Source organism: Talaromyces rugulosus, chromosome III (genome assembly GCF_013368755.1).
Source record: "Talaromyces rugulosus chromosome III, complete sequence".
Taxonomy (NCBI): Eukaryota; Fungi; Ascomycota; class Eurotiomycetes; order Eurotiales; family Trichocomaceae; genus Talaromyces; species Talaromyces rugulosus.
The window spans coordinates 1,319,935-1,331,286 of record NC_049563.1 but is presented as its reverse complement, the minus strand read 5'-3'; the positions used below and the strand labels follow the sequence as shown (position 1 = coordinate 1,331,286).

General features: G+C 44.2%; 6 protein-coding genes across 6 annotated transcripts; 2 read left to right on the top strand and 4 right to left on the bottom strand.

The window, feature by feature from the left end:
• Positions 1-46: 46 nt before the first annotated feature.
• TRUGW13939_05312 (uncharacterized protein) lies at positions 47-1,594 on the top strand (the record flags this gene model as incomplete). The annotated part of the gene is made up of 7 exons (XM_035488476.1): positions 47-181; positions 265-407; positions 455-540; positions 614-662; positions 719-800; positions 849-870; positions 924-1,594. 7 exons carry the CDS (start codon positions 47-49, stop codon positions 1,592-1,594), a joined length of 1,188 nt encoding a protein of 395 aa, XP_035344369.1.
• Positions 1,595-2,144: 550 nt separating this feature from the next.
• Positions 2,145-3,584, bottom strand: TRUGW13939_05311 (uncharacterized protein; the record flags this gene model as incomplete). Its single annotated transcript, XM_035488475.1, has 1 exon — positions 2,145-3,584. The coding sequence occupies one exon, from the start codon at positions 3,582-3,584 to the stop codon at positions 2,145-2,147; it is 1,440 nt and encodes a 479-aa protein (XP_035344368.1).
• An 836-nt stretch (positions 3,585-4,420) lies between these two features.
• On the bottom strand, positions 4,421-4,870 carry TRUGW13939_05310 (uncharacterized protein; the record flags this gene model as incomplete). Its single annotated transcript, XM_035488474.1, has 1 exon — positions 4,421-4,870. One exon carries the CDS (start codon positions 4,868-4,870, stop codon positions 4,421-4,423), a length of 450 nt encoding a protein of 149 aa, XP_035344367.1.
• A 499-nt stretch (positions 4,871-5,369) lies between these two features.
• TRUGW13939_05309 (uncharacterized protein) lies at positions 5,370-6,496 on the top strand (the record flags this gene model as incomplete). The annotated part of the gene is made up of 5 exons (XM_035488473.1): positions 5,370-5,462; positions 5,495-5,670; positions 5,740-5,817; positions 5,913-5,994; positions 6,047-6,496. The coding sequence occupies 5 exons, from the start codon at positions 5,370-5,372 to the stop codon at positions 6,494-6,496; spliced, it is 879 nt and encodes a 292-aa protein (XP_035344366.1).
• Positions 6,497-6,810: 314 nt separating this feature from the next.
• Positions 6,811-7,865, bottom strand: TRUGW13939_05308 (uncharacterized protein; the record flags this gene model as incomplete). The annotated part of the gene is made up of 2 exons (XM_035488472.1): positions 6,811-7,139; positions 7,226-7,865. 2 exons carry the CDS (start codon positions 7,863-7,865, stop codon positions 6,811-6,813), a joined length of 969 nt encoding a protein of 322 aa, XP_035344365.1.
• A 1,820-nt stretch (positions 7,866-9,685) lies between these two features.
• Positions 9,686-10,837, bottom strand: TRUGW13939_05307 (uncharacterized protein; the record flags this gene model as incomplete). The annotated part of the gene is made up of 5 exons (XM_035488471.1): positions 9,686-9,969; positions 10,052-10,145; positions 10,207-10,346; positions 10,408-10,533; positions 10,600-10,837. The coding sequence occupies 5 exons, from the start codon at positions 10,835-10,837 to the stop codon at positions 9,686-9,688; spliced, it is 882 nt and encodes a 293-aa protein (XP_035344364.1).
• Positions 10,838-11,352: the final 515 nt, after the last annotated feature.

Genomic DNA, 11,352 nt, shown 5'->3' with positions numbered 1-11,352 from the left:
ATAAATAGATTGCTATATTTTGTTTCACCATACAAAAGCAACGACCATGCACCTGCGGGACGTTCCCGAATATCCCGCGGAATGTTTTCCTTCGGATATGCGCATATACCCATTCACCCGTGAGCCAATCGAGGCTGCAAGCCGGGAGGTCGAAAGTTATGAAGTGAAAGTCATAAGGCAGGTAAGATACATCTATAAGAATTCACCATTATTCGTGGTAGAAACAGGCCATTCGTTCTAACATTGAATTTTTCATACCTCTAGCATCCAATGAGTCTCCCGCAGAAGCAACTATGCGCCTGGGTGCAAACACCTGGCCCGGAGGCGACTATAGAATTCCGGAATATCGAAGTGCCCACAACGGGTCCAGGTGAGGTGCTAGTTAAGCTCGAAGTGTCTGGGGTATGGTGAGTATGACAAATACGCCGCGAGGACAAGTCTGACATCGATAAAGCCATTCAGATCATCATTCGATTTACGGGAATACGCCAATGACGACTCACATTGCCGGGCATGAAGGTGTGGGGACTATCGTTGCAGGTGGGAGATCCCTTGGTTCTACTTCAACAGATGTATGTATCTAGCAGATGAGTCTGACTGTTGAGTGCTTTAGTTGGACCTAATGTCTCCGAGGATCTTCTGAACAGAAGGGTCGGAGTGTCGTATGTTTGTTGACTCCAACGTAAAATAAACTTGATAGTGTTGATAAAAGGTCTAGATGGCTTCATCGCGCTTGTGGCAAATGCGAAATTTGCAAAGTGGACTATACTCACTGTCCACACCAAGATAACTCAGGAAGAGTAAGTCCTCCATCAATCCAAGATTGGCTGGCTACTTATGACAAATAGAATGTATCGGGGACCTTCCAAGGTATATCTCTTTTCGCTACTCTTACCCTGTGGCTACGCTAACAAACACTCAAGAATACTGCCTAGCCGACGCCGACTACGTGTTTGATATCCCTACCGAAATTCCGGCGACAATAGCCGCACCACTACTCTGCGGAGGCATCACTATGTACGGCGCTCTTGTGCGAGCCGACCTCCATGTCGGCGATTTCGTCGTCATTCCCGGAGCCGGCGGTGGATTAGGCCATTTAGGAGTCCAGATTGCGGACAGTATGGGCTTGCAGGTCATCGCAATTGACTCAGGTCCGGACAAGGAGGCCATTTGTAGGGAATCCGGGGCCCGCCACTTCTTCGATTTTCGGAAAAGTGGCACATCTCTGGTGGATGATGTACGCTCTGTCACAGGAGGCATTGGAGCACACGCCGTTCTATGTATCACAGGCGCGCCGTCGGCTTATGGCAGCGCTTTAGCAATGGTACGGAGTCTAGGGAAACTCGTCTGTGTAGGCATTCCACCGGCGTCATACCGGCTCGCAGTCAACCCTTTCGAGATGTTGGTCCGAGGCCTGCGAATCATCGGGTCAACTGTGGGTAACAAATCACATATGTCATCGTTGATGGATCTCGTGCTTCAGGGCAAGGTAAGACCGACGGTTCAGGTCTACGAATTTTCAGAATTACCTGATGTTATGAAGAAGTTGGAACATGCGACAGTAGCGGGAAGAGCAGTTCTAAAAATTTCATAATTAAAATCGGAAGACATTTATTGTACCATATCTAATTTCAGAAATTTTGGTAGGCGATCAAATGTCAATTACTTAATCGGGAAGGTCCTACAGGTCTAGGCTTAGGGTTTTCTTTGGATGTATGTTGTCGGACGGCACTCATATTAGAATGCCCCGGCGTATATTCCAAAAATTCTTATAGAACGCATGGAAATAAAGTAACGAATAAGCAGATACATCTCTCATTGATTCCTTTTTAGCGAGAATGAAATCAAATTTTCTTGACGAGTTAGGACTAGGTTTTGTTCGACTCGACGGTGCTTTAGAACTGTAGCTGGTTACGCAGGACCTTTATAGCCTATAACCCGATGGGAAATAATTTCTAATAGACTTCATACAAGTACGAAATACTATCTTACTAAAAAGTATAAACTCGCCATAATTGATGCCGAGCAGCTCTCCGCCTAAGGATTAAAAGGAATTTTCATCTCCCATATATTTGACTGTGTTTATCAATATGGTGGAATCTCAAATGTTACAGGTACTACTTTTGCCCGAAATAAATACATGGTCAGTCTCGCCAGGTAATCGCTTTCGTCCTAAACCATTCTCTCAGACCGTCCGACGCATTAAAACGGCCAAACCCACTATCCCCAACACCACCATGAGGAAGAGACAACTCGTCGTGGATGGTCATATTGTTGATATGCACTGCCCCCGTCTCTAGTTGTTTCGCAAACTTCAATCCTCTTCGCAGATCTTCCGTAAACACCGCTGCAGTTAGGCCATATGCAGTATCGTTGGCTAGCTGCAACGCCTGCTCATCATCTGCAACTGTGTATAACGACACGGCGGGGCCGAAAGATTCTTCATGGTAGATGTTCATGCCTGGCTTGACGTCCTCAAGAACCACAGGTCGTAGGCGATTGTTCCCGCCATTTGCATCTGACAAAGAGCCATGCAAAACACTAGCCCCTTTATTAACTGCATCACTAAGAAGTGCTCGTACTTTTACTGCGGATTTCTCGTTGATGAGTATGGGTGCAAGATTGTCAGGGCTAAAGAAACGATCTATCGCCGCCTTCAAAGCTGTGCGGAAGTTGTTGACGACACTGACATTGACAATGATGCGCTCTGTGCTCATGCATACTTGACCTGCATGGTTGAAGGCTCCCAGGGCGCACTGCTCCGCTGCCAATCCAAGATCTGCATCCGCGCAGATGATGGCTGCACTTTTCCCACCGAGCTCAAGCAGACAGGGTTTCAGGTACTGTCCACACATCCCAGCAATAATAGACCCTACTGTGGTGCTGCCAGTAAAATTGACCTTTCGGATAGCAGGATGCGCTATCAACTGGCGAGTGATCGCAGCAGCATCATCAGGTCGATGATATATGGTATTCAGGCAGCCAGCTGGAAGGCCAGCTTCATGCAGAATGGAGACAAAATGCCAGTAAGTCGCTGGAGCTAGTTCAGGGCCTTTCAGAATGACCGTATTTCCAGCAGCAAGGGGGAAAAGACAGGCTCTCATGCCAAGGGTATGAGGCGCGTTCCAGGGCGCAATACCCAGCACCACGCCATACGGCTGACTGATAAATGCTGCACTAGTGTTCTTCTCGTCAGGGTCTACTATAGTACCGTAATTGGCGGTCAGTCCAGCTAGCTGGAGGCACATGTCTATCGCAGTGCCGTATTCAAACCCGAACGGCACCACAGGGACTCCCGTCTCTGTGGTGCTATATGCTTGGCTCTCGTCACGACGCTCCTTCAAAAGCTGGTAAGCACGTAGGAAAATGTCTCGACGCTCCTGGGGCTTTTTCCATCGCCATGTCTCAAAGGCAGCAGCAGCAGACACAATCGCGTCGTGCACGTCATTGTCGTCAGCCGCAGAGGCTTTCCACAAAACCTGCTGGTTGACCGGTGAAATCACGTCAAAGGTAGTCTTTGTGACTCGCTGTGTACCATCAATCCATAATGGAACAGGGGAATTGCCGTCAAATGGGATGCCCATTTCCTGGATTTTTCTTGGTCGCTTAGATGGTCCAAAGTGGTTGAAAAGAGGAGGCGAAAACGCTGTAGTGTATTTTGTGCAACAGCGTGACTATTCTTTCAGAAAAACAACACTTTGTTTTATTGTCAATCCGTACACTATTACTTTATATTAACATGTTCTCGATTAATCTTGGGGCTTGACTTCTAAACAGCCCACAATTACGTGGGTTCATTGACCATACGGAGTACTGCCGCGGGAGGACCGGCAGAAGCCGATGCCCGTACATATTCTCGAGACTCCAATTTCTATACCCCGTATATCCGAACAAGATATAGCCGGTTCTATATTTGTTCAAGGAGTAACAATACTCACTATTTCCCCGCATGTCGTCCTGTGGTTTCAAAACCTATGGGTGTCTAATTCTGATATGTTTAAATAACTAACGAAGAATCATGAGAGAAAATGTACTGTTTCGCATTGTCAATGACTCCACATGTGCCATTTTCTCTAAATACAGTTAATGTGTAAATTTAGTCGCCCTCACTACATGATCAGTATAGAAAAATCACATTTAGTCCCGACTGAACTAATTTAACCATGAAACATGCTAGTTTCGCCATTTATACCGAAATTAGTAACATAGGTTCTAGCCTGGGTGTCTCGCGTATCCAACAGGTAATCACTCATCTCTATCAATTAATATTTTGAACTCTAGAAAGGATGGATAGTTGACTGTAATCAATAAACAGCAGATAATGTTCACTGAGCGCTTAGTGAATTTTTATCAGTCCCCAAAGCAGTGACAGGTTTGGTTTAGCCGCCCCAGAATATATTGTACATGTAGATATGCCCCATCACTGCCCATGTCCCAAAGCCTTATTCACCTCCGCGACGTCCCAGTAAAACGGTCTCAGTTCGACAATCACGCCTCGCACCAGGTCTACCGTGATTGCCTGGCAAAACGGGAAGTCCATCTCTTGGCCAGTACTGCGTACCTTGAAGTGGACATTCGATAGAACTACGATGCGGTCCGAATCTGGACGCTCGAAGATCTCAGGGTTCTGTACGTCGACGACGTCAAAGTAGTCGGCCATGCGCCGTGTCCAGTCCTGCATTCCATCAGGGCCAACGTATACTCCAGCGTACGGCAAAGCGGATGTTTGCTCCATGCTAACGTTCGGGGATAAGGTAGCTGCAATGCCGGTAAAGTCGCGGTCTTCTGGTGCGGCTGCCATATACTCTCTTTCCGCCTTGTAGAAGGCGTCTAGCACTTCTCGAGCTGTGTATTTTGGGCTGGATGCCATGATGCTCACTGTTTCGAATATTGGGGTGTTTTCGATCTCCGAGAGCTTTGATGGAGGGTTGCGTAGAGAAAGGCGCACGATGAAGAATAATGCAAACGTAAATCGACCATAAGTTGCATTGCTCTCTCATTTATTAATGAGGGGGCTGAATCTGCAGACTTGACACTAGGGCTTAATTTGAAAAGTGGTCTAGACAGGCTTCCTCGGCATCATCGGATCTGTTCCGGCTCGTTAAGGGGTTCATCTTTCTTTCCACCTAAATTTCCGCTCGATTTGTAATCCTTACAAACATTTTAAGGATTGACTTTTTACGAACATTTAAAGTCTCTCAGTCTATCTCCGAACATATGTGGCATCACTGGAATGAACAAAAACGGAAATATCCGATATAGCCGATGCCGCATACTTCAACAGTTTCTGGTAATAACTAATTTATTGGTCGGAATACGCCTGTACTATTAAATCCAATTAGACCGGAACATAATCTATTGGGTAAATAATGGCTTCTCAATCGGCTCTTCAACGATCTCTCGAATCATACAAAACTACTAGCTCCCTCCAAGATTTCCACAGTCTACACGACAAAGTGGTGGTAATCACAGTTAAGTACAACCCTCTAAACAGCTACAAATTAAAGCTCATTGTCTTTCAGGAGGTGGAGATGGTATTGGACTCGCTTTGGTCAAGGCCGTCGCAGAGTTCGGTAGCCATGTCGCGGTAATCGGTCAGCGGGAGATACCCCATCCAGAACTGCAAGAGATCCAAGGCATGCACGAGAAGATACAAGTGAAATATTTCTGGTGTGACATTCTATAAATATAAACAAATCCATTCTTGGCTATTGTTAACATAAAGGCCGTACCATGTAGCGCCGATGTCGCCCAAGAGTCGCTATTGACAAAAGCATTCGACCAAATCTTGTCGGATTTTGGAAGGATTGATGGCGTGTAGGTTTCCCTTTTTCATTTTGTTAGGATGGCTTTTTTCTCTCTTTTTCTAGTATCAGAGCACGGTTTACGTAGCAGTACTAAGGCTTCAACAGGATAGCTTGCGCTGGAATCTGCGTCGAAAAGACATTTGTCGAACATACATGGGAAGAGGTGGTTCGATTGCAAATGGTTAATGTACGTGTAGATCAACTTCTATCTCGTGAACCTCCAAATAACAAATATACAGAGCGTTGGACTCTTTTTCACTGTACAACTAGCCGTCAAAGCGATGCTACAAAACCGGCCGGGACCCGATGATCACACACCAAAGGGCAGCGTTATTCTCATCGGGAGCATCGCGACAGATAGCGGAGTTGAGAGTCAGGGACTAACAGCCTATTCGGCATCCAAGGGTGCAGCCAAGGGTCTTCTTCACAGCCTAGCGGTTGAGCTGGCGCCGAAGGGAATTCGTGTCAATATGATCTCCCCGGGCCACACCATTACCGACATGTCAGTCAGTCAGTGGAAAACTCGCCCGGAGCTGGAGACTGTCATGAGGAATGCAGTGCCGATGGGGAGAATGGCCGACCGCAGAGATCTAAAAGGTGCCGCTGTCTACTTTTTGTCAGATGCATCGCTATATACGACCGGCAGTAATCTAGTCATTAGCGGTGGGATCCATGCTGGAAGACTCTAAATGAACTAGGGTGGCCGTGAAAGTTTCAATTGGGGATTGAGAAGGGCTAAATTAAATTCAGAAAAATTGGTCCTAATTGTGGATAAAGTACTAATAGGTTAGTAGGGGCATAGAGCTCGCGTGATGAATTGGCTGTTGTTATTAAGGATATTTCTAGATGAATTTTTCATACATTCACATGTTTCTTTTCTAATCCATATTTTTAGTAAGGACACTTTCATATTCATTATATTCACGCTTTACTAGCTTAGATATTTGTAATTATTGATTGATGTACAGAGTTCTAAATTATTGATATATAAACTTTCCAGTCACTAAATATACATGTAGTTCTTGCTGGCCTCTTGGATCCAAGGATCATCAAATATATCATCAAGATCAGCCCGGCTAGTAGGCTCAATCTTCAGCATATGGGAGATGACACGGTGCGACTCTATTGGAAGACGGACTAAGAGAGTGTCGTATGGGTCTTGGGCAAAGGCAGAGAAACTAGAGTCGGTCATCTTAGCCCGCTGCCAGGGATATTCCTGTAGCGATAGTGCCGTAAACAGGATGGCTAATGCCCAGACATCCGCCTTTAAAGCGTTATATGGCTCTGTCCTATACACTTCAGGAGCTATATATTCGTATGTACCGACAAAGTCTAAAAAGTTAAGTTAGTAGGGGACAATATCCAAATTTTCTTCATAATACTGGGATGCGCATGGCACCGGCAAATATGTCACCAACCTGTGCTCCCATCTTCAGCCCGAGTCACGTTCAATGCTTCGCCAAAATCAATCAACTTGGCGTTCCCGTCGCTACATAGCATTATATTGTGGATTTTGATGTCACGATGCGCAATTTCTCTCGTATGTAGATACTGTACAGCTTTCAAAAGTTGCACAAATATGTCTGACATATCGTTTTGAGTCATGCTTTGGGAGAGCAGTTTCGCAATCAATTGAGTATCACAATACTCCATGACATATAACCATGTTTCCTCGTCCTGTCTTAGTTCGAGCGATCGGATGATATGAGGGTGTATCAATCGAGACGCTAAATCAAACTCGGACTGGACTTTCTCAATGTACTCGTCGAAGGATTCTTTGTCTTCCTTTTTGTCGAAGATTTTGATGGCAACAAGCTCGCCAGTGGTCGATGACTGTGCTTTTATCACGGCACTATACGAACCCTTGCCCACCTGTTTCAGATAACGGTATTGGCCGTCGCAAGTTCCTACGGCACATGTTGGAGCAAGAATCTGTTGCACTCTTTCTCTCCTTTCTTCTTGATGGACAGTGCATCCGAATTGGATATTGGATTCGGTAGACGGGACAATAATGGTGACAAGAACGCCGATTAGCGCCCACGAAGCATGCCAAACCATGTTTTGGGATCTTGAGGTGGTATATATCCGGACCGAAGACTAAATACCAAACAGAGGTTGGTAGGACTGTATGTATGCGTTTCTTCTGGAGCAAGAGTTATCACTTAATTGTGACGCTCACTCGTTTTTGGGGGGGGGGGGGGGGGGGGGGGGGGGGATATACCATCTTTCAGCTGAACGGGTATCGGTCCCTGACTAAATACTTGTAATCCAATACAACCAACATTCAAAGGAACATGTATCTAGCTCAGTAGCGCTGGCCGCCACTTAACTAGTGTAAGCCGTAATAGAGACTAGAATAGCTTAGATTTGTTATTATAGTATTATACTATTAAATTAGAATATCTATTAGTTAGGATACTTATCACCTCTAATTAATATTTTAACAATGGGACGGCGATGATTGATCCTTGCCAAGATTTGACAATTAAAATCCGGTCACGCCGGTTGAAAGATTGTTGGATGAACCAGGCGTTTTTTTGTACAGTTGAGAGCGGACGGTGATTTTTACCAATTTTTTCATCACTTAATGGATCGCCTCACTCTACAACTAGAATGTATCCTCATACTAAAATGAAGGATTAGATGCGCCGAGTCGGCTCCAAGTCCGCGCCACCATAACAATCAGCCAACTTTAGAAAATAACATAAAATTAGAGACTTGTTCTATTAAAATTTTCAAAAAAATGAAACCAGATTGCTTAATTATGATAGTAGCTAGCATCTATTGGAAAGATATATAGAACTTATTGATACGCAGTCGAGCAATCAGATACCTATAGCAAGTGCAATGTCACAAACGTTCAACATTGAAGGTTATGAGTGGATGGGAAAAGGTTGGCCTCAGTAGATGGTTCTGTTAAGATCAAGACCCCAATGGGATTCAGTCTCTTCCTATCATATGATTTCCATTATTCACATCATCAGCCAAATTTATTTGTTGAAGAAGAAATCTCGGCTGAGAAAAAAAGAGATTTCACCTGCGTGTTTACGTAATATCCCCTGACCCACTATTTTATGTGGGTACATGTAAACAGGCATGAAGATGATAAAGGAACGTATTGGATAAAATTGAATGAAGGAAGAATATAATGAGTAGACACAGAAAATTTTGCATATAATCTACAATAAATCCCTTGCTTAGGTTCACATTATCATGACCGCCTGCATGATACACATCATATTCAGGGCGAGAACTAATGAGTACTAAGTACTAAAAAGTGCAGCACATTTGGTTTTACAAAAGGCAGTGCATATCTGCTGATGATGGAGAGGAAGCGCCTGTTAAATGAAAATAACCATGTCACCTATCAGTAGTGACACCAAGGAATTGAAGAGACCTTTTCAGCCAAACAGCATAAAAACATGACCAAATGATGCCATTTTTTAGTGTTATGAGCTTCATACAGGCAGTACTAATTTAGCCCCCATGTACTATCGCCGATGCATAACTTTCCCGTTAATTAGAACTTGGTCAGCACCGATTCTATTACGTTCAAAGATTTGACGCATTATCGCCGACAGAACAAGCGATCGCTAGAGACCCTCTTGAGAGACGCAAAAATATTCCTCAGGGCTCTGAATCGCTCGACATTAACAAATAAAATACTCATAATGCAGCAATATTGCCGAAGCTCTACTGTTTCGATGAGGAAACACGGCGTCAATTACATGATTTCAATTTCATGGGTTATGCGAAGATTGAGCCTTGCTCTACCAATTAGATAAGAAACTGCAGTATCAAGCCTAGAAGAAATCGATATACCGTACGTCCCTTTTAGCAAATCTAATTATAAGCTATGAATTATGTAAATTTTACTGTTAGAGATAGTATTTGTTTCTTTCTTCAGGTCGCATCATTAGTCGAGTCACATTTTCCGGATAGTCAGGAAGATCGACTGCCCCAGGATGTCTAACAAGCAATTTCTGTGCAATTAGGTGACCATTCTGCTGCTGATATTCCAGCAAGCTCTCAAAATTCCGACAGACATGCTCGTTATTGAAATCGACGTGCTTGTGATCATGTCCTTCGATCCAATATGAAAATATCAGCCCCGTGTCGGCGTTACACATAACAGACTGACGGAGCATATCGATGCAGTGAGCTAGTATGAATAGAAAATCGAATTAGCCTCTAGGGCTTTTTGTCTCTCTCTTTTTAGGAAGAGAACAAGGGGCAGAACATACCCAAATGGTTTACAATCTCGTCGGAAGAGTATGCGTAGAATAGAGACGTGGTATTTTTATAGTAATCGAAATGTATGTACTTCCGCATGAGATTCTATGTATCCACAGTATTAGCAACGACTATTTGCACAATGTAACCAATAGAGACCGCGTACCAGACAGTGTAACTGATGTTTCCATTCTACCTCACTGTATATCTGCCCTCCAAACTCAGGTGGAAACCGTGTCAAAGAGTTTATATCGAGTTGGTTATGCGTTCGATGAACGACACTTTCATCAACAGGGATCTCTGGGACTGTCGAGAAAATATTAGCTATCAAACCCACCATGTCTATTTCTTTTTAAAGGATGACTACCTTTGGAAGTGACGTTGTCCCATGCCTCATCAAGCAAAGAACTAGGGGGCCCTCTCCATTTTGAATCCAACTCCGGGAGACCAGCAAATCGAACCTTTTCATACTTTACCCCTTCCAATGCCGGTGCTTATGAATAGCAGTCAGTTAATATATAATATACAAAGCATCCATGGAATGAGCGAAATAACATACAGTAGAAAGAATGTTCTTTAGTGCAAAGGCTCGATTGCCTGGAGGACTCGAATTTCGCAAAAACAAGGATCACAACTGAGAGAATGAGGAGAAGAAAGTTCGCAATGAACACCGATAGGGACTTGCGAGTGAAAAATGGAGATCGAGGATTATTCTTCTCGTTGAAGTCAGGGCTGCTGTTATCACACTCTCTGTCGCCTTCCATCAAAAGCGGCTCCAGTGAGGTGTTACTGCCCATTTCTTTCATCTTGACTAGAGTTGAAGCCAAGCGACAAGGTTTGATGAGCAGGCTTTTTGTTATCATAATTAAGAAACAATTCCAGAAGTTAGGAATATGATCGGAACTTTCCCTAAAATGGTTGTATTGCGCGCGCAGACTTCTAAATTTGTATATGTATGGCTATCTGACTGGTTATTGGCCGGGGCTTAATCGGAGTCCGATTGTGTTATGGCATAAGCACTAATGACATTGCTAAAATCGGCTTAAATCCCGTTATCAACAAGAATTTTATAGCGTGATAAAAGGCTATAGCACGGGCTACAAGCTAAGATACAAAGCTAATTCTTCAGCGGCGAAGTAAGCAGTCACTGTTTCACTCGAGTATCCGTATGAAAATACTGAGCGTCTTGACAATAGAGAAGGAGTATTAATTCTGCTGATACAGCCCAATCTGGCGGGTAATCTCTTTGCATGTATTTGGGGATTATACCTAGGTGCTTACCTTTTCTGACAAAATATGGGTTGGGCTAGAG